The following is an 18,794-nucleotide window of genomic DNA, read 5'->3' as shown; positions in this document are numbered from 1 at the left end:
GCTTTTGTTTCTTTTCATCTAATATCAAGGAGCAAAGTAACTCTCCATATTGTTCCAGATGTGACTTTATATTAGTGGTAAATACAATAATGCACAGGTTATTTATTAGTTTTAAAAGGTATTGGTATCTTTTGCATCTGAAACATACTGTGAGAGATCATTATTCACTAAAGTTCAGCTGGTGCTGAGCAAAACTTTCAGTGCTCGCCATTCTTAACTTCTGTGACAAGGGAGGCGCATTTTGAAGAGAGGTAGTTGACTGGGGACTTCGTGGAACCTATTTACACTGATTTGGATGAGGTTTGCCAGTGTTAACAAATACCAAATTGCCTTATGTTTTCTCGCTCCCACTATTCTCATGGTAACACAGAACTCTGACTCATGATGCTGATCTGAGGTCCTGCCAATTAGTTTAAATGCAAAATAAAGGACTAGAACTACTATTTTCTCATTTTTCTCTTTTTCCTGCAAATGTTGCAGATTTTTTTCCACTATGTTCATTTACGCAGCACTTTCTTGACTTCCTTCCCCTTGAAGCACTTGCCTTAATTTCTATCAAAAGTAATCACCCTTCCAGAAAGGCACTTGCCCCATCTCCCCTTGCATCAGCATCTCCCTAGGTTTTGAAACCAAGGAAACCTTACTGGATTCAAAACTTGAACAAAAATACTGGAACAAAAGACTGGATGAGTAACTTTGAAGTTTTTATGAGGAAAGAAAATTTTTAAAAAAGTCATTGGATCATGGAAATACATACACAAAGCTGGTTTTGAAACTCTTTGCCCTCCTCCTTCATGAGGAAAAGGGAGCTATGGTGGTTGCTGACAGAAGAGGGAATGTAATAAAAAGCATGGAGACCAGGCACAAAAGATTAACAGAGGCAAAGCGGAGGACTGAGATAAGTTCTTTACTTATGCCGAATAGATTGTTATATCAAAAGCTACTCTCTGCAGAAGCTGTGTAGTAATTTCAAATTGTCAGTGTATAGGACTATTAAGATACCCTCTTCTTGACTGACAGCAGGGACCTTAACCTTGGTTCCTTCTATTTTTCAAGAAACCTGAGTTACAGAAAATCCTTTAACAGATGTTTCTTTCTCTTCTTCTTTTCTTCTCTTTTTTTTTTTTTTTTTTTTAAGCTGTTAGCATTTTCTCTAAAGCACTTATCAATTCATTGGAGTACAGACAAGCTGGGTCTCCAGCTGAGTACCCTAGTAGGAAACTTCAGTGTTATTGCACTACACAGACTCTCTTCTGAATCTAACTTTGAGTGCAGATTTAATTAAGGGGTCAAGTTGTTTGGTTACTGTTGGAAATTTAGAGTTCACTAAACTTAGCTTATTTTAAAAAAACACTGAGATTAGAATCTGGTTCATGATCTGCTCACTGTAGAAACAGGTTTTAAAAGATATTGGGAGGAGGATTAATACCTTCCCAATAGTCTTTGGCAGTGGCATTAGCATTTGTAAGTAAACACTAATAAAATTCCAAATTTAAGCCCACTTTTCATCACCGTGTGGACACTACTTGCTGATGAGAAGTCGCTGTGGAAATGAATAATAAGCAGGAACTGCCAAAATTTGTCTTCACTTGAATGGTGCCATGGTCCAATTTACACAGCTTCAGTAGTGGGAGACAAATGAGCAGTGATTATCATTTATTCTGTCAGGAGCAATGGTGGTACGAATGGATCTGTCCAAAATAATCAGAGTGTTGGCTACAAGCCAAAGCAAAGGAAAGAGCAACACATGGTGTTTTACGAATTTAGATAGTTGTATAGCTTATGACTGTGGAAAAATCTGAAGTGAATGGATGGGATGGAGAGTGGAGGGGGGGAAGATGTTCTAATACTGTCATTTGCAAAGATGAATAGCTGTGAGATCATCCTTCCTGGTACATGTATTTTTAAAACAGAAACAGCAATATTCTGTCTCTTATATTCACTTTTTCTATGCTTGAGGATTACACAGTACTTTCCAGACTTTTCTCCATATGAATCAAACGCTACCATTCCTGGACTAAATGGAGGATCTGTCCATGGATCATGTCCTGCTCAACTCATTTTTACAGCAGTGGTGAAAGCATGAGAGAATATGACATGCTTTAATCCAGATTTTTTGGGGTTAGTTGCCCTTCTTTTTCAAACCTATCTGTCCACTTTATCTAAAGTGATTGATACTTGGAAGTTGTCTTGAAGCTCCTACTGAATAGACAAATAAATATTTTCTGATCCTGCAGCGCTACTAGAGTTCCTGCTAGATGGTACTGTTAATACCTGCTCTGCACACATTCTGAATTTTCTTCTCACCATCAGGCACCCAAAAAGAAAAAATAATACTGTGCTCTCAGCTGGAAGATTGGAAGGGAACATGCTGAAATTTCAGCTCATTGGGAAGGGCTGCAGTCCCGTTGGATTGAGAGCTATTGCACCCATTTTTGTCAGTTGAGGTAGACTCATTTGGAAGTTTGATTTCTTTTTAACTACCAAAAGAGCTTATCAAAATAAGCATCACATTTATAATATAGTAATCTGCTACAAGAGTTGTTGGTGCCCTATTCTGACAGAGTTCTTTACCTGCTGGATTTTACATACTGCAGCCCCCTGTGAGCTCTCTTCCATCATCAGACCTCTACTGAGGATCCTAATTTCTGTAACCATTCTAGGAAAGGCTCTGAGCAAATTTTACCCAGCCTGAGGCGCTACACATTAAACAGTCTTGTGAACCCTGGAACTAATGAAGCCAGATTTCCTACTTCATTAAACTTACAGTTTAGTGAAGTTCTCATTACTATTGTTCATTTTTTAAGTTAGTTTGTTAGATCTGTTATGTCCAGCCCTGTACAGAGTTGCAGATGAAGTTACTGAAGGGAGCTGTGTTTGCAACAGAAAAGAAAAAAAGCAAATTATAAGCTGCTTCCTTTGTTTTTCAAATCAAAGTCAGTTGTAACAAGAGACAGAACTCCCGAACATCACGCCCGCTGCATTGCAGAGATAATGTGAATGACAGCCATTGTGATATCACCTTGGGGAACAGCTCCAAACAGCCATTCTTTAACAGCCATCTTATCTTCATACTGGCTGATTTATACATCCATTAATTATATATGGCATAAATTGTAGCCCAGTAAAACCGATTTGGGCCACTTAAGGACAAAGAATATGATTTTTTGCAATCACTAATAAAAGGCTACAGCTTTATGTCGACCTGATGGTACAGCATCTCAGGACTTGACTGGTTTTGCCTTAGCCTGAGCTGGTTGCAGCTCGGTTGACACGTGCCAGCAGCCACGGGACTGGTGCCTAAGCTGGACAGGCTTCAGCTCCATGCATCTCATGGACAGCGAAAGACTGACAGACCCTGTCATCCCTGTGTACACAACAGCAGCCCTTTGATTAAGTGAGGCTGTTGCACTACTTTCAAACTTTGGCTGGGGTCTGATGAGGAGGAAAGAGACTGGGATGACAAAACTAACAAAATGAGTCCCAAGCAGATCCAAGACTGCTGAGGAAAAAAATCCCACTGTTAAGGTCTTCCCAGCAAGAACTTCCAAATGCTCATGATGTGTTGTAACTCTCCCTCCACCACTGTGAGATAACAAAAACTGAAATGGTCAACCTTAAGACCCGGAGGCACATCTAAACAATGAACATAACACCAGAGAACAGGATTGGTATTATGCTGTTTTGTATAGAAAATGTAATGCACCATCAATGAAGTTTTTTCTGTATGAATGAGATCATTCTGAATTACTGGACTTCTAAAACAGTAACCGGTGTAACAATAAATTCTTGGCTCAGTAGAAAGACAGTATGTTAACCTTTACCCATAGCAAGACTTTGATGCTAACAAAATAACCCAACAGTAAATCTGGTGCACTATATTCTGCTGAATTAACATAGTTGCATGTGCACTTATGGTATCAAAACTATAAGTTGGTTTGCCTGTACAAACATATCAAATATACAGTATCAATATATCAAATATATGGTAAAGAGATCAGTCTTGCAACATCTCTTGTCTAAGTGTTGAAGTAATTTTAATTCCTTCTAGTTAGTTAAAACATGTTCTGATTCTAACAAGCTGATGCACCACAAAGCTTAGTGCCTTGCTCTCCAATTAGCAGAAGCCAGACATTATTAATGTCAAAGGTAAATTGGTCTTTCCCTGTTCCTTGACATTCCTTGTCAAAGCTTTAATTTGCTAGGCCTTTCAAACCTGAACTCCATTCTCCCTTACTTGAGTAGAGTGCTAAAATCCTCATAGACAGGCAACTTTGTGATGAGACCAACTGTAAATTCTTTGTAAATCTTTGCTTCCATACTTTGAAATTTAGAAAGTGAGCTGTCCCAGGAGGATTCTACAGTGTCTTGTAACGTGAGTCTAGATTTTCCTTCCTTCATCATGACTTTTATCATGAAACTAAGAAACTCGCCAGTTTCTCCGTCAACATCAGTGGAAACTGAGCTGTAAATGCAGAAATTCCTAGGGATGCCCAAATTCTCTTTCTCACTCACCTTTCCACATGATTTCATGTGTACAGATTCTCATGATTTACTTTATGGAATATTGAAAACATCTTTTCCTTTGCAAACCAGACTAAACCAACATTTTAACCTATCAAGAAATAGCACTGAGCTTGGTTTTTTGTTCACATATTCTACGAATAGGGTTTATGAATAATGACAGAGACTTTCTGAAGTGTTTTCGTATCGTTCTCTTCATTTGATTTGCTATTGAGTCAACATATTATGCTCTGATGGTAAGCTTGTATTCCATTATACAGGATGCTTTTAAATTATCATAGGCACTAAAGAATGTAATGACTTATTATGGTCTGTTGTCCGCCTTTTGGTAGTGTATGCGTTATTTACTGTACTCATGATATTTACTTCTTCCTCACATCTGCCATGCTTTAATCGCCTTCATGGTCAGAGTAAATATTTTACATTATAGTATGAATGGTAAAACATATTCCATAGTAAGAGTGAAGTAAATAACCGAGTACTGGATCTTTACTCTCAATTTTCCACAGAACTGAGGGGGGTGGGGTGTTGTTTTGTTTTGGTCTTAAATCTCACAGTATTGCTGTTGAAGTAAAATTTACCTATAATTAAAATTGGCCTACAAGCCTTCTCCCTTTCCCTATAAAATATTCTTGTGTAACCAGTTCCTCTACTTGGGGCATGCAAATCTACTACATTATGAAATCAGTTTCTCTAATGATGCAGCTGGCAAAAACAAAAACATAATTCACAGCCTGCAACAATTTTAAAATGTTGCTTTAACAGCCCCTCAACTTACTCTTTAAAGCTGCTTTAAGGTAATTGCTACATTGATAGATCTGCCCTAAAATAACAAACTCGCATTAAAAGCCTGAATATAAGTACATGAAGGAAATGGGGTGCAAGGGACAGAAAGGAAAGAACTTTTATAACTGTGGCCTGCATTAAAAGGATACTGACCTGGCCTGGAGTCATATCCCACATTAAAAATCTTTAGGAAAGAGTTTTGTCGGGAGTCAGCAATTTCCTCCTCCCCATGAAGAAGTTCAGCTTTTCTTGGGATACACCATTTGCAGTATATAGCCTCAAGTGTAACACAGATTTCTTCGGCTTAGCATCTTAAGTAGGTGATATTTGCAAGAGTATTCCCTTCTCCACTTCTTGCCAAGGCAGGAAATAATATTAATCAGTTTTCCTAAATTCATTCTGCTCCATTATTTCAGGTAGGAGGGCCCATGGGAAGGCAAGGTTAGAACTCAACAGAAGGGAAGCAAAACTTAGGGAGCAGCACAGAGGAAAAGAAAGGAATGAGGAAAGAAATATTAAAATGAGAGAAAATAAGAATAAAGGAATCACACAAAGTATAGAGAACCTGATCAGTAGTGGTGTTCAGGCAAAGTATTAATTTTAAGCCCTTTAAAGCTTAAATACTTTGGAGCATTGGGCTAAAGGAATTGCCTAAATACAAAGTTGCACTGGTTTAAATAAAAACTGTCAGGTACATAGCCCAATGCTAATTAAACAGTACAATTTGGCATTTCAAAATATACTGATTTAAGACCTTGGCTATGCTTGTGAATTTATCCCAGTCTACAAAACAGATTTCACAAGTAAAATTAATAAGCAAGTGTAAGCCAGGCAAAAATGCATGGCATGTTTCCACCAGGAGTGCTTTGGACATGACAAACTTTGGTTTACAAATGAACACGTGCTAACATCAACCTACAACAAAGTTGACCAGAATTGCACTATCCTTTGGTACTTCTGCTGTTGCAAGGTCTGCCAAAGCTTGCTGTTAGGCTTGGCTTCCCCTTCTGGCTTCTGTCCCACTTGCCACTTTTGCAACACAGAGGGAGAGAATACCCTTGAGCTCTGTGCTAGTAACTTCACCCATGGCTTCCTTTTTCCAGTTCTGCTGTCAACCTCCAGTCCTTTATGCTTTGTAGGCAGAACCTTGGAATGCGAATAATGTTGCCTTAGTGATCACACTCCCATGACTGGGCTGATACCTACCGAATCTCAATGTGAAACATTTTTCTCATTGGTATTTGGATATCATGGTGAGAAACTTCTTAGCAAGGTCCCCGATAGAATATTCCTGCAGTAGAAGCCTGGGTGTGACTTGGCACCACTGGGGAGGTGGTAACTTCAGCGATGGCCAAGGGGATGAAAACATCTGAAATGGCACCAAGCAAATGTGATGGGCATTGTGGCACAATTTGTTAAAGGGAAGGCAATGAGAAGCAGAGGTTCTGCAGGAGTAGAAATCTGCTGCATGTTTCATCAAATGCATAAGCAGCCCAGCTGGATATGGTAGTCTGTCTGAAAATGTAGGAGAGGAATTTTCTAAGGTGATGAGATGCCAAAGGATGAATGCAATCAACTACAGCAAAAATCTCATAGGGTACTAATCTGCACTTAAGGCACTTCGAAAATCTGACCTTAAGTCTTAAGTAAGTGGCTGTCTTCTCCTGAAGTAGGTACCCTCCCTGCCACCCCCCACCCCCCCAAAAAGTAACTTGGTAAGTTTGTTCAATGCTGAACATATCTTCTAGAAATTACTTTTTACATATCACACTGGGTTTTGTGCATGGAGTAGCTTAATGAACAGGAATACTCTTTGTTTAAAATTCTAGGCATTTTTAAGCAAATGCGAAATGTATAATACCTTTGCACGTTCTTAGACTGCACATATTTTTATTAACATATTTAAGGTAGATGCAGGATCACAGATAACAAAATTGATGTCGGCATTTTACATTTGATGTGCATACCACTTTAAAATTAAGCTCATTAAAGATAATAGAATGATCCATTGGCAGGCCTTCAGCTGCAGACCGAGAGGTGACAGGCTATTTGGTGAACAATTTACTGAGTGTCTTACTCTCCCCTCCTTCTTAACCATGGGCATTGTAAGTTCATTCTATTAACCTTAATAGGTTTGCTTTCAAAGTGTTTTACTCTGAAGATTTAAACGTGAACTCTGTTGTACGTCAGCCAGCAGCTAACTTAAGGAACTAAACTAGAAGATGCGATATATTTATCTATGTGCACATTTGTATGTATGTCCACAAATAGTAGCATCTAATGCACATGAAGCAATGATGTACTGTGCCCTGCATGATGCTCTTTGCTGTAGGTGTTTCATTGTTCCATAGGATCTCTTAGGAATTTTTTTCTTAATTAAAGAAGCATTAATGGCAGGCATCTCCAGCTAGCAAGTGTCTTTGCATGCGCTAGTTGATAAAAGGTTGTGCAAGTGAGAGCAGCTTGTTTTCCTCACCTAACAACTAAAGCAGATGTACCTGAGGGCTGCCCTCTGCCCCAGCAGGGCATTTTTTTCTCTCCAACTGGGACCCAAAACCAGAATTAGCAAGCAAGTCGTAATAGATTTAACATTTGAGCTGAGGGCAGGCTCAGGCAGCTTTGTTCAGACTAATGGGACAGAATAGCAGCCATTATGTTTTCTCTGTTGCTGCCTTTTAAACTGCTTATCAGATAGCCCTGCTGCCACTTAACAAAGACACCAGGCAGCTGGGTGCCTCCCATCATTTCCAGGCCAGAGATCCCTCAGAGTGCCTTCCCCTCAGAGTGACACCAGCCCTGACAGATTTAGGTCCTTGCAGGACTCAGCATTTCTTCCCTTACTTTGAAGAGTTAAAGCAGGGGTCCTCAAACTACGGCCCGCGGGCCAGATACTGCCCCCCAGGGTCCTCAATCCAGCCCCCGGTATTTACGGACACCCCCGCCCCCCCCCCCCCCGGCGGTTGAGGGGGGGAAACCAAGCAGCCGCAGATGACTGTCTGCCACTTCATCCGTGCACCGGCCCCCTGTTTAAAAAGTTTGAGGACCCCTGAGTTAAAGCAATGGCTTGGAGAAGTCAATACAGCTGGCCAGGTCAGCTACCCATGGCCCCAGTTCTCATCACCCTGGCAGTCATGACCGCGGAGAACACCCTATGGGCTTGGCCAAACTTAGCCCAGCCACAACACAAGCAGCACTAATGATTCGTGAGCAGGAGCTAGCCCTGTTCTTACCCTGAGACACTATTCACCTTCTGCTCTCCACAGCCTTAGGTTCATGTTGACGGCCCTGCGTGCTCAAATGACTGCAGGTAAAGGTTGCCCTCTGCAGTTTTCCAAGACCACTTCATTCCCATAGGACAAGGATGAGGACCTGGCAGACCATCACAAGGCTACTACAATTTACATTCTCTCGTTCTGAATGCAGTGGTACATGGACATGGCCGGAGACGCAGGGAAGTAGTCATGGCACCTCAGCATCCCATGCCATCCCGGTTGCGCTCACATCCAGCCCAAATGCATGATACTCATTTGCCAAATGCTGCCTCCTGGTGCCGCTTACTGAGAGAGCTATCTATGCTTGTAGGAGCAGTGCAGTTAGCAAGGCTCAGGGTACAGGCATCGAGAACTAAAAACTAATGCATTTTTTGGTGCTGTGGAATGCACTTTCATGAGAAATTGGACTGTGACGGAGATATGGTCCTGAGAGGAAAATGCAGAGATATTCTCCACCTTGGCTGTCCCACACTAAGAAGACAATGAGTCCCTGTACATGCCAGACAAAATAAGACAATCCTTCCAGGCAGAAGAGGGTGCAGCATCTCACTGGATTGTTCCTACTTCCTAACGCTTCTTGTACTGCTGGGACACCACAGTGAAGGCCTCTCAGAAACTCGTAGCCAGGATGGTCAAATAGCTTGCCCAACATCTCAGCAATCTGCACAGCTTCTTGACCCCACAAAGTCAAGAACAGAATTAGACTGACAGTCCCTGTTTACCATTGTCCATAGTAACTTGATAGCAGTTGATCTGATGAAAATTCCTTACTTCTAAAAGTTACCACTTCAATACACAATCCTCTTTGTAAAGTTTACCTTTCATCCATCTTCATGACAGAATACAGTTGATGGTCATAATAAATCTTCTTCTCAATTTGTATAGAATTTATTGATAAACAAATGCCATCTGTCTATTCATTAGCGATACAGATTTACTTCTATTTGGTTGTTAATCTCAGGTTGATTTAAAAGTGTGAGTATACCTCGTTGGTGCCATTATACAGATGAGGAAACAAAGGCATAGAATGCTACAAACCAGACGTCTCAAAGGTAAGTTAGTTCCCAAGTCATTTTATGTGCTTGAGGATATGGATCCATGTGGTTTGATTCTGTCTCCACATGCCAGTAACAGAGCATGAATTAAAACTCAGGTCTTCTGAATGCAGTGTCTTGCCTGGTGAGCCACAGGATTATTATACCACTATTTTCTTCTGCTTTACTGTATGACCTCATATAATTCATAAGGTTTATCTCCAGCCTGTTCTGCACCACTACACAGACAGACTACTTAATACTGTATTTTTTTACCATATTATAATACCTTCAGGACTTGAAACAAATGTGAAGTTGGCTCTATTAACTGTTCCAGGACCTGGAATTGGAGAGTGTGTTACATTCTGTCTGCCTGTGTATGCTGGTGAGTATTTGCAGGTCGTTTGGGGGGGCTTTTTTTCCCCTGAATGATTGTACCTTTCAAATTGGTGTTTGAGTTTTAAGGAGGTTGTGGGGACTTAAATCGTTGGCACAGGAGAATTGCAAGGATATAATGTCTATAATAAAGTATCCCATTTATCTACTGATGCCTGCATTTTTTGAATTATAAAGCACTTAGGGATGTTCAGACAATCAGACCGCTGAGCTAGCTAAACATTCCCAACCTTATTATTCTGCATAAATACTGGAATAGGTACCAGAATGAACCATCCCAGCCTGCTAGGTTGAACTCTGGGTTCGTTTTATAATATAAAATGAAGATGTGGAGAGAAAGAGAAAATATTCTTAGCATTTACACATTGCATGAATCCTGATTGCCAGCTTGTACAGACTGTTCTGTTTTAGCAATAAAATTGGAATAACAGGAGGAACAAATGCCCCCTACTTTAGAAGCAGCTTGCTGCAGACATCCCCAAAAGGGACCTCAAAAAGTACTCCGGTGGTTTGGATTCTACATACTTTCCAATCAAAAGGCTTCAGATACACATTGCCAATCACTGAAATCTGCTATAGTTTTCCAACAGGACTGAAAGTACTTGTCAGTCAAGCACAGAGATATGATTCCTATTCTGGTGGAGGATGGCAGAAGGGAAGGAGCAAAAAAGAAAGATGAAATGATCATGTCTGGCGTTACCAGATCAATCTGACTTTGTCCTGAGGGAAAGGCATTATGCTGTGAATGCTAGAGATAGGTCCTATCATTTTGTTGGACATAGTCCTTAAATACGTCTAGCCTTTCAGTTTCAACTAGATTGGGCTATTTGAAACAAGGAAAAAAAATCAGAAAGTAATTAGTGCTACTGTATGTTACCCTCGGCCATATACCTGTACCGGGATATGCAGAGGCTGACCATCCTAAGGAAGCACAGCAAACCCTGCAGGCTTTAGCCCTGTTGCATAAATCCCATTTAAATCTCCTTGTAGTTCATGTTGACTTCCCTATTCTTTTCTTGCTAAGTCCCAGGAGATGTTCTAGGTAAATAAAAGCTGCTGCCCTCCTAATCCCCCTTCAACTGTCCCCATCTGATTGGCTTTAGTCATGCTGAAGTGCAGTGCTATGCACATCATAACTGTGCTCTGTAGAAGCTGCCCAACTGGCTGCTTCTCTGAATAGTTTTTCTAAAAAGGAGGAAGCTATCTGGAGTCTAGTAAGAATAATTTTTACATATAAAAATATATATAGAGATATAAAGTAATATATATCAATTGCAGTTTCTCCATACACGGACCAGCCATAAAGTCTGTACAAAATTAATGGAAAGCACATCAGGTGTGAGGTATGACTGGCTGGCTAGTTACCACAGGAAGTTTAAAAGGTCTGAACACTCCCTCAACCTTTCCTGCCAATCATTCAGAAACTTCCTCTGTCAGACAGCCTCATCTGTCACTCAGGAACTACACCTGCTTGCCTGTTTATTTTCTCACTTAGGGTTGAGGTCACTTGCCCTCTGTTTAGCTAATCAGAGGAGACAGCAGTAATCAAAGCACAAGATCAGTGCTCTGGGGATGTCTTTCTTGAATAGCCTCTCTGCACATTCCTCTGCAAACCTTTCAAAGGAATGTAGGCATACGCAACCAGAGGAAAATAACAGGGGAGAAGGCTTTTGTTTGGTTTGAGATTCAGCTAAAGGAAAGAAATATTGCTGAATCTTATATACTACCTGGAAGAGCAGGGGTAGTATCTACTGAGGAATTTCCCATACGTGACAGGAAAAAAAACCTGTCACTAGCCCATTAAGTTGTAGCCCTTCATAGGAAAATTCAACTGATGGCTTAGCATGGAGGTAAAGTGCAAAAAGTAGGTGAAAGTGCTTATTTTTCAAAAAAGTAAATCAGCCTCCTGACTGCTTATTGTCCCTAAGGGACTATCCATACAATAACATGCCAGGCTGAGTGGAGTTACTCATTTTGCCTCTCTGAAACTTTCTCTACTAGATACCTTTGTTAAGCTCTGCAAAACAGAGTCGTCAGGTCCTGCCTTAGAGATCAGTGCATTCCAGCATCAACTGAAGCTATTCCTGTGGAGCTGACTGTTAAAAAGAGCTTTATGCTGCAGATGAGAGGTTCACACCTGAAATAAAAGGCAGTGAAAGAAAGCCAGAGTTCAGGGAAAGAAAGCGCATCTGACCTGTTTGCCCCTTGCCGAGCTGTGGAGACGGCAGCTTGCCCTACCCTGCAGACCCTTGTGCATCTTGGAAGGATTTAAAGAATACCAGTGCCGCGCTGCTCTCTCGAAACTGATTTCTCTTTGTAATGCTATTGTTGTGATGAATCATGCTTTGCTATGATTAACAGAGGTACAATTACTTTTTTTGCAGCAGTGCCTGTAAAGGATTACCTGGAACCCTAGGACTGACAGAGGTGGGAAAAGCATCTTGACTGATATGAAGACAGTGGAGGGACTGAAGTTGTTGCATTTACAGAAGAAAGTAAATGTTGAAAAGGAGCAAAGGAGAACAGGAGGAGGAAGGCTTGTAAGTGAATACTGCCAGTAAGGGGGCCCTGACCGAGATGGATCTTCCCCCAGAAGAGGTATGGCTGTTCTCATGTATAAGAAGCCACTGCTGCTTATCAGCAACTACTTGTACCAGATGGTACCCCTCCAAGAAGAAATTAAACACAAAGTTTACACACACACTGACAGACACTGAAGAAAAATAAGCTATGCTGGAGAAGGCTTTAGTAATTTTACCAGGCAGTAGGAAAGTGCCTGGCAAAATTGAAAGGGGGAGAACTAGAAAATGGTTATAATTACGAGAGGGAGAGCACAGGCCAACTGCATGGTGGTCCCCACGAGGGGACAGCACCTTACCTGCTACCTGGAAGAGCAGGTGTAATATTTACTGAGGAACATCCCATGCCTGACAGGAAAAAACTGTTGCTAGCTCTCTTCTTGGGAGGAAGGGCAAAGCTTCTCCTTCCCAATGCTGGTTGTTCTTAAGGAGTGATGCTGAGATGATACAAGCCTTTGTATTGATATGATACAAACCTAATCACCTTTGAAACTCGAGCTCTCAGCGGAGAGGGAAGAAAACTTTCAAATACCACAAAAGTGAAACAAAACCTTTTCTATTCCTATAGTGTAAATGGCGGTAATCTCTCGCTGCCCTTAGGATCTTTTGTTTCCCAGCAACCTCTCATTTCTGTCAGTCTCCATAGACTAAAATTGCTTGCTAGAGCGTAACCTCTTGCAGGTGGCAGGGCAGGGGCTGGGGAAGGTCCGGGCGGGACCCGCAGCCCAACACCTCCAGCCAAGGAGCCTGCTCTCGTCACACTGAGCCCGCCCAAATCCTGTTGATCCAGCGGGAATCCGAGCAGCGGGGCGTCCCGCCAGAGGGCCAACCGGCTGCCGCCACCTCTTTCCCGAACTCCTCTAAAGCCAGCGCCTGCGGTGGCGGCCCGCCGCGGGGTGCCCCGGCCTGTGTGTCTCAGCGGGGGGTGCCTGGGGGGGGGCGCTGGGCCGGCGCTGCCATGGCCGGCGGCGCTGGGCGCGCTGCGCTCCTCTGCTGCCCTCTGCCGCCGCCGTGCCCGGGCTGCGGGGGGGAAGCCCTGGGGGAGCGGTGGGGTAGGTGCGGAGGCAAGGGGGGAGCCCCCAAGGGTGGGGTTTGGGTGTAAAAACTCGACCCCAGTGCTCCCTGCACAAGTAACAAGTAACAGGCGTGACGCATTTCGTGCTCGAAAATGAACGTCCCAGTTAAGCGGCTGCGGGCGGTTAGAAACCAGCAAGTTTTGCGATGACCGTAAAACACTTTCAGTTAAAACTTCAGCTGCGGCCCAAACGCCGCCATGGCCCCGCCAGGCCTCGCCGAGGGGGGAGAAACGGGCCGCTCCCCGAGGGCCCGCGGGCCCACCACAGGTGCCCGGGGGCCCCAGGCCGTGCGCAGCGCTGCAGCTGCAGTTCTCCCAGCTGCAGGTTAGGGTTTTTTTCCGGTTTCAATGGGCTGAAAGCTATTAACTTCTATTTTGAGTGAGCTGTTCCATTACGGGCTCTCAAAGCAGAACGCTTCCAGCACAGGCAGCGACTCGTGGGTTTTGTTTTCTTTTTTATGGCGGTGTTTATCACTCTTTGCCGTAAGGAACCCCTCCGAACGCTAGATAACGTTTAATAAAAAGGAAGTCCTCTACGGCCGCTTTTTTAATAAAAAGAAAAGGCAAAGAGGACACAGTGCCACGTTCTTCGCCCGGCAGCTGCCCTTCGCGGCCTCTCCACACGCAGTTGTGACAATGCCGGCATCGCTCAGGTCTCGGAAGCCCGGGGGGGGGAAGGTAACGCGCCGGACGGCGGAGCACAGCCAATCCCGTCCCGTCCCCCTGCCGCCCGTCCCCACAGGCCCCGCAGCCGGCGTGGTGCGGCCTACCCGCCCGTCCGCTCCGCCTCAGCGTAGCTCCTCCCGCCCCGGCGGCCAATCAGCGAGGGCAGGGCTCAGGCCGCTCCCTCCCGCCCCGCCTTCCCGCTGCTGAATCCACCGCCGAGCAACGGATGGCGGCGGCCATCGATTCTCTCGGTTTACCTTCCCTCCCCAGCCGCTCGCCGCCCGGTTAGACGCACCACCCCGGGGGCGGGCGGGAGGACGCATGGTTACCACCACTACTTGCCGCCTGCTCGCTAGGGCGCGGCGTCCTGCGGAGGCTGTTCCTCAGAGAGGAGGGAAAGGGGTACCGCTAATCCCCGACTGCCGCCGCCCCCCCTCTCCCCCCCATCCCGGTCCCAGTAGTCCTGGTCCCGGTGCCCGCCGCGCTGAGGTGAGCCGCGAGGCTCGGGGCCCCTCCGTGCTTTCTCAGTGTGCTCGCCCCACGATTAGGGCGGCCCGGGGCCATGGAGCGCGCTTTCACGCCGCTGGACTGCCTCCTGCCCGCCGGTATGGTACCTCCCGCCGCCGCCCCCCGCCGCGGGGAGGGGGCTCTCCCGGGGGCAGCTCCGCTGGGAGCGGGACGGCTGTGCCTCCCGCCCGGTAACGCCGCTGAGCGCTGCAGCCGCCCCCCCGGCGCCGCCGCCACTCGGGCGCGCTGGGTCCTAAAGCCCCGCGCTCTGACCGTGTGCGGGGCCGCTGCCTCAGCGTGAGGGACTGCCCGGCCGTGCACGGGTGCGCCGCGCTGAGCCTGCCTTCTGTTATAAATATACCCATTTATTAGCGAGTTTACCCCTTGGGAGTTAAAGTCGGTATTTGAAATTTCCACCCCGTTGGGTTTACTGGGTATCTTCCCTCAGCTTCCTTCAGTTTCCATGGGCGGGCTGGGCCCCCTTGGCCTTCCGAGGTGCTGCACCTGCTGCCTTTGGGCTCTTCCCGGCAGGCACCCCCTGCACCCGGCTTGCCTCTTTGCTTCGGTAAGGCAAAGCTCTGGGGGATTTTATTTGTTGGGTCCCCCCCTCCCCAAGATGTTCTTGAGTGTTCTAATTTGGTGTATTATTTCTGAAACCTGAGGGGCGGGCGTTATTAATGTGTATCATTACTCGTCATCTCTGCAAAGGGTAGAGCGCCTGCAGCCAGCACAGGTTCATGCAAGTAGCTTGTGTGCTGCTGAGAGCAGGCTTCCTCGGAGGCCTATGCAGCATCTAATTCGGTAGGGCCCAATTTGCTATGCAGTGATGCTGTTCTAAACAGTAAATATTTTACCTTTCTATAATGTGATCTTAAAGCTGCATAAAAATCATTTTGGCATAGCAGCTGAGCACTGCTCTTTTCTGCCCTGTTCTGGCACTGAGGGTTAAGCTGCCATGGTGATGTATATATTGTTATTTATTTACTAGTAGGATCTGGAGGAGGGGAAGAGTGTAGCAGAATGTACACTTTCAATAATTAAATACATTTTTACAGCTAGCAGTTCAAGACCATGTTTAAATTCCTTCCGGTAGTATTATTTTGTTTAAATCACGCTTTGCTCTAGTTTAAAAAAAACCAACTTCCTCAGGGTATATTCAAAGCTAGTAACAGGTAAAGCTATACTCAAGGTATTCCTGCCAGAAATGTACATGTGATTCTGTGCATGTGTATGCATCATTGCTTTGCGTAGAAAGAGGGAATGAGCCTGAAGGTGAGATTTTAATGGGTTAGCTTTGATTCATCGCAGTGTGATGTCCTCTTGTGTGAAATGAGGAATAACCTTACTAAGTATATAGTAAGGTGAGACAAAAAAAGTACCTTAAGAATTTATCCCTGGGGAAGAACGGCACTGCTATTTATATTCTGAGATAGTTGTTTTTGATAGGCATTTGTATGATATTAAGACTACCTTATATCCCCAGTTTCCAGGAGCTAGCTGTCTGTCAGGTGATTTTGTTGTGTTTGTTCCACACACCCCACACACACCCCCACCCCCGCTTTGGTTACGTCTGATTAGAGTTGAAGATTTGAGATGTTTGGTCATGGTTTTTAGATGACCCACAGCCTTTTCAGACCAGAGGCTTCAGCTGGGTGTCAGGGAGCTGCCTTCTTCTGAAGAAATGGCTGCTACAAGTATATGAATCGAGTTGGTTATGCAGGATAGCATGCCTGTGAAATACACAGTGGTACTGCATCTGGATCTTTGTCAGCATTACATTCGTTAGCGGCATTTCCAGTTGGTTTATCCTGGTCAAAGTATGCAAGGGGGAGCCGATGTATTTGGTGATTCCACAGTTTTAAATCTGGTATCCCGCTTGGGGGACTCAGAAATAAGGTTTTCAAAACTGCAAAGGTGAAATGAGGCTCCCAGTTTCTCCTTGAGGAAGTACCAGTATGTACCATCTGTTTGTTTCAATGGGATATGTATTTAAGTATCCAAATATTATAAAGCTAATCTGTGTAGAACATGATGCTTCTTGGGGGTGAGATCTGAGGTTACAAAATAAGCCCTTGCGAGGACATTGGAGTACTATGGACCTTGTCCCCTTGCCTTCAATAATATGAATGAACAGCAATGTATATAATGTTTCTGGTTGCTTTCTAAAGCCCTATGTAAACACAGTAGCACATCATGGTGGGGAGAACATGAAAGATTTGTCAGCTATATTTGGAGCTTATTAGTTACTTTATTTTTCATTTTGAAGGTGTTCAGAAATTATGCTGATATATATGCAGGATAAAATAAAACACAGGGTCAAGAGCCTAATAATAGGTACCTGAGTTGGAATTTTAGCACCACTTGCACCTTGGTAATTTTAGTTGGTGTAGTTAGAGTGAGTTCTTACTGAGAGTATGTGTCTCCCTGTATAGCACCTGATTGAGGTCCAAGTAGTAGGTGTTTGAGAATTGCTGTGCTAACTAACATGCTCAGGGACTTTGAACATTATTCAGTCAAACAGCCGGAGCACAGCTGAAAATCACCATGCTACAGTCACAAAGCTGTGCTGTGAGCTTCAGAACTGTGTTGGTTTGCTTAAAGTAGTTTAGAATGGGTAATGAGGTAATATTTAAAGTGGGATCGAGCTCTGAATTTGTTTTACATACTGAGACAAATGTATTTTTATTTTCTCATGAAATGAGACTGTTCAAAAGGCTCACAGGATTCCACCCTGAAGTCCTGTATGCTGCGGTGAAAGGGTCAGGCAGAAGCTTCACAGGTTGAAGCTGTGATGCTGCTGTTGTTGAAGCCTTATATCGGTGTGGCACTACGGCCTGTGAATCATGACAAGAGTAGCTTTGTTTCTTCTGGAGCATCCTTTGACAGACTAGGCATTTCCCTCCTGCTGTTTCTACCAGTCTCTTGTACTATCATTGCCTCCTGCTGCTTGTCCCAGACTGTGCTGCAGGCACTTTTTCAAAGTGACAAGTGTTTATAATTTATTTTAATACCATGAACTGTAGGAGTTGGGTGTGCTGTGCTTGTGACTGTTTAACAGTGGAAGTGCTGTAGCATCCACTAACAAGGTTGCCCCTGAATACCACTTGAGACTTTTAGAAGGGCAGGGTGCCAGTTTACTAAGCTCACAGGAGATGTTTTACATTGTGTGCCATAACATGGCCTGGCTTCTTGCTCATCTCCAAGTGTGATTAGTGATTCTTTGCCTTACACAGCCCTTGAAGTGCAGCTCATTATTGGCTTTATCAAGTGGAGTGATGCAGAAGGAGGATATCCTCCTCAGTTTATAATCCAACAGCTCCCAATAGGAGCATTTTGTCTTGTTACAGCAGAGGGACTGCAAAGAAGCAGCAGATCTGGTCCTTCTGCTCTCTTCTGTGCCTTGCAGGGGGTTTGTTGGAGCCAAGCTGCGTATGCCTGGCAGGGAGCCTGTGCTGCCAGTGAGGGTTGGTTCCCTTCTGTCCCCACCTCTCTGCACCCTGAGTCCTGTGACCAAACGTGCTCCTGAGCTATGCTGTGTCAAAGGTGGTTAAGACCTGGTCCACTGAGAAGAGGGTGTGCTAGCTTCATCTCATTGAAGCAAGGTCATCTATATGTCGTGAGAGACGGAACCACAAGAAATAGAACAAAGCCTGCTTCAGAATTATGTGGAAATATATAGTTGTCTCTTTGTGCAAAGGGACTATAAAATTCTGCATTGAATTTAAAGCAAAGAGAACAAGAGGAAGACACAATACGCTGTGAATGCTCTTCCATCATTCCACAAGCTTGATTGTCTTTACTTGCTTTACTATATGTCTTCTCCTGGAAATGTTACTGACTGTAAACAAGTAACCTCTGAAAGGATTGTATCACTGCATTCCTTTTTAAATGCCTGGGGCTTGAAATTCTTCCTTAATGTTCCCTTTTCTCTCACACTAAGGATTGAAAGTTATTT

General features: G+C 44.1%; 1 protein-coding gene across 7 annotated transcripts in view; it reads left to right on the top strand.

Annotated features, from left to right (window-relative positions):
- The first annotated feature begins 14,549 nt into the window (after positions 1-14,549).
- TPK1 (thiamin pyrophosphokinase 1) overlaps positions 14,550-18,794 on the top strand; it is a 313,127-nt gene continuing 308,882 nt past the window's right edge. For 2 of the 7 annotated variants that reach the window (XM_055708514.1, XM_055708513.1), the window contains exon 1: positions 14,550-14,937. In XM_055708514.1, the coding sequence (XP_055564489.1) occupies positions 14,895-14,937 (43 nt within the window). In that variant the 5' untranslated portion in view covers positions 14,550-14,894. The remainder of the gene's footprint in view (positions 14,938-18,794) is intronic. The other 5 variants (XM_055708515.1, XM_055708509.1, XM_055708511.1 and 2 more) reach the window with 4 other exon arrangements.

This window comes from Falco cherrug, chromosome 4 (genome assembly GCF_023634085.1).
Source record: "Falco cherrug isolate bFalChe1 chromosome 4, bFalChe1.pri, whole genome shotgun sequence".
In the NCBI taxonomy this organism is placed as follows: Eukaryota; Metazoa; Chordata; class Aves; order Falconiformes; family Falconidae; genus Falco; species Falco cherrug.
The sequence above is the reverse complement of the archived record's forward strand: the minus strand, read 5'-3'. Positions and strand labels throughout refer to the sequence as shown.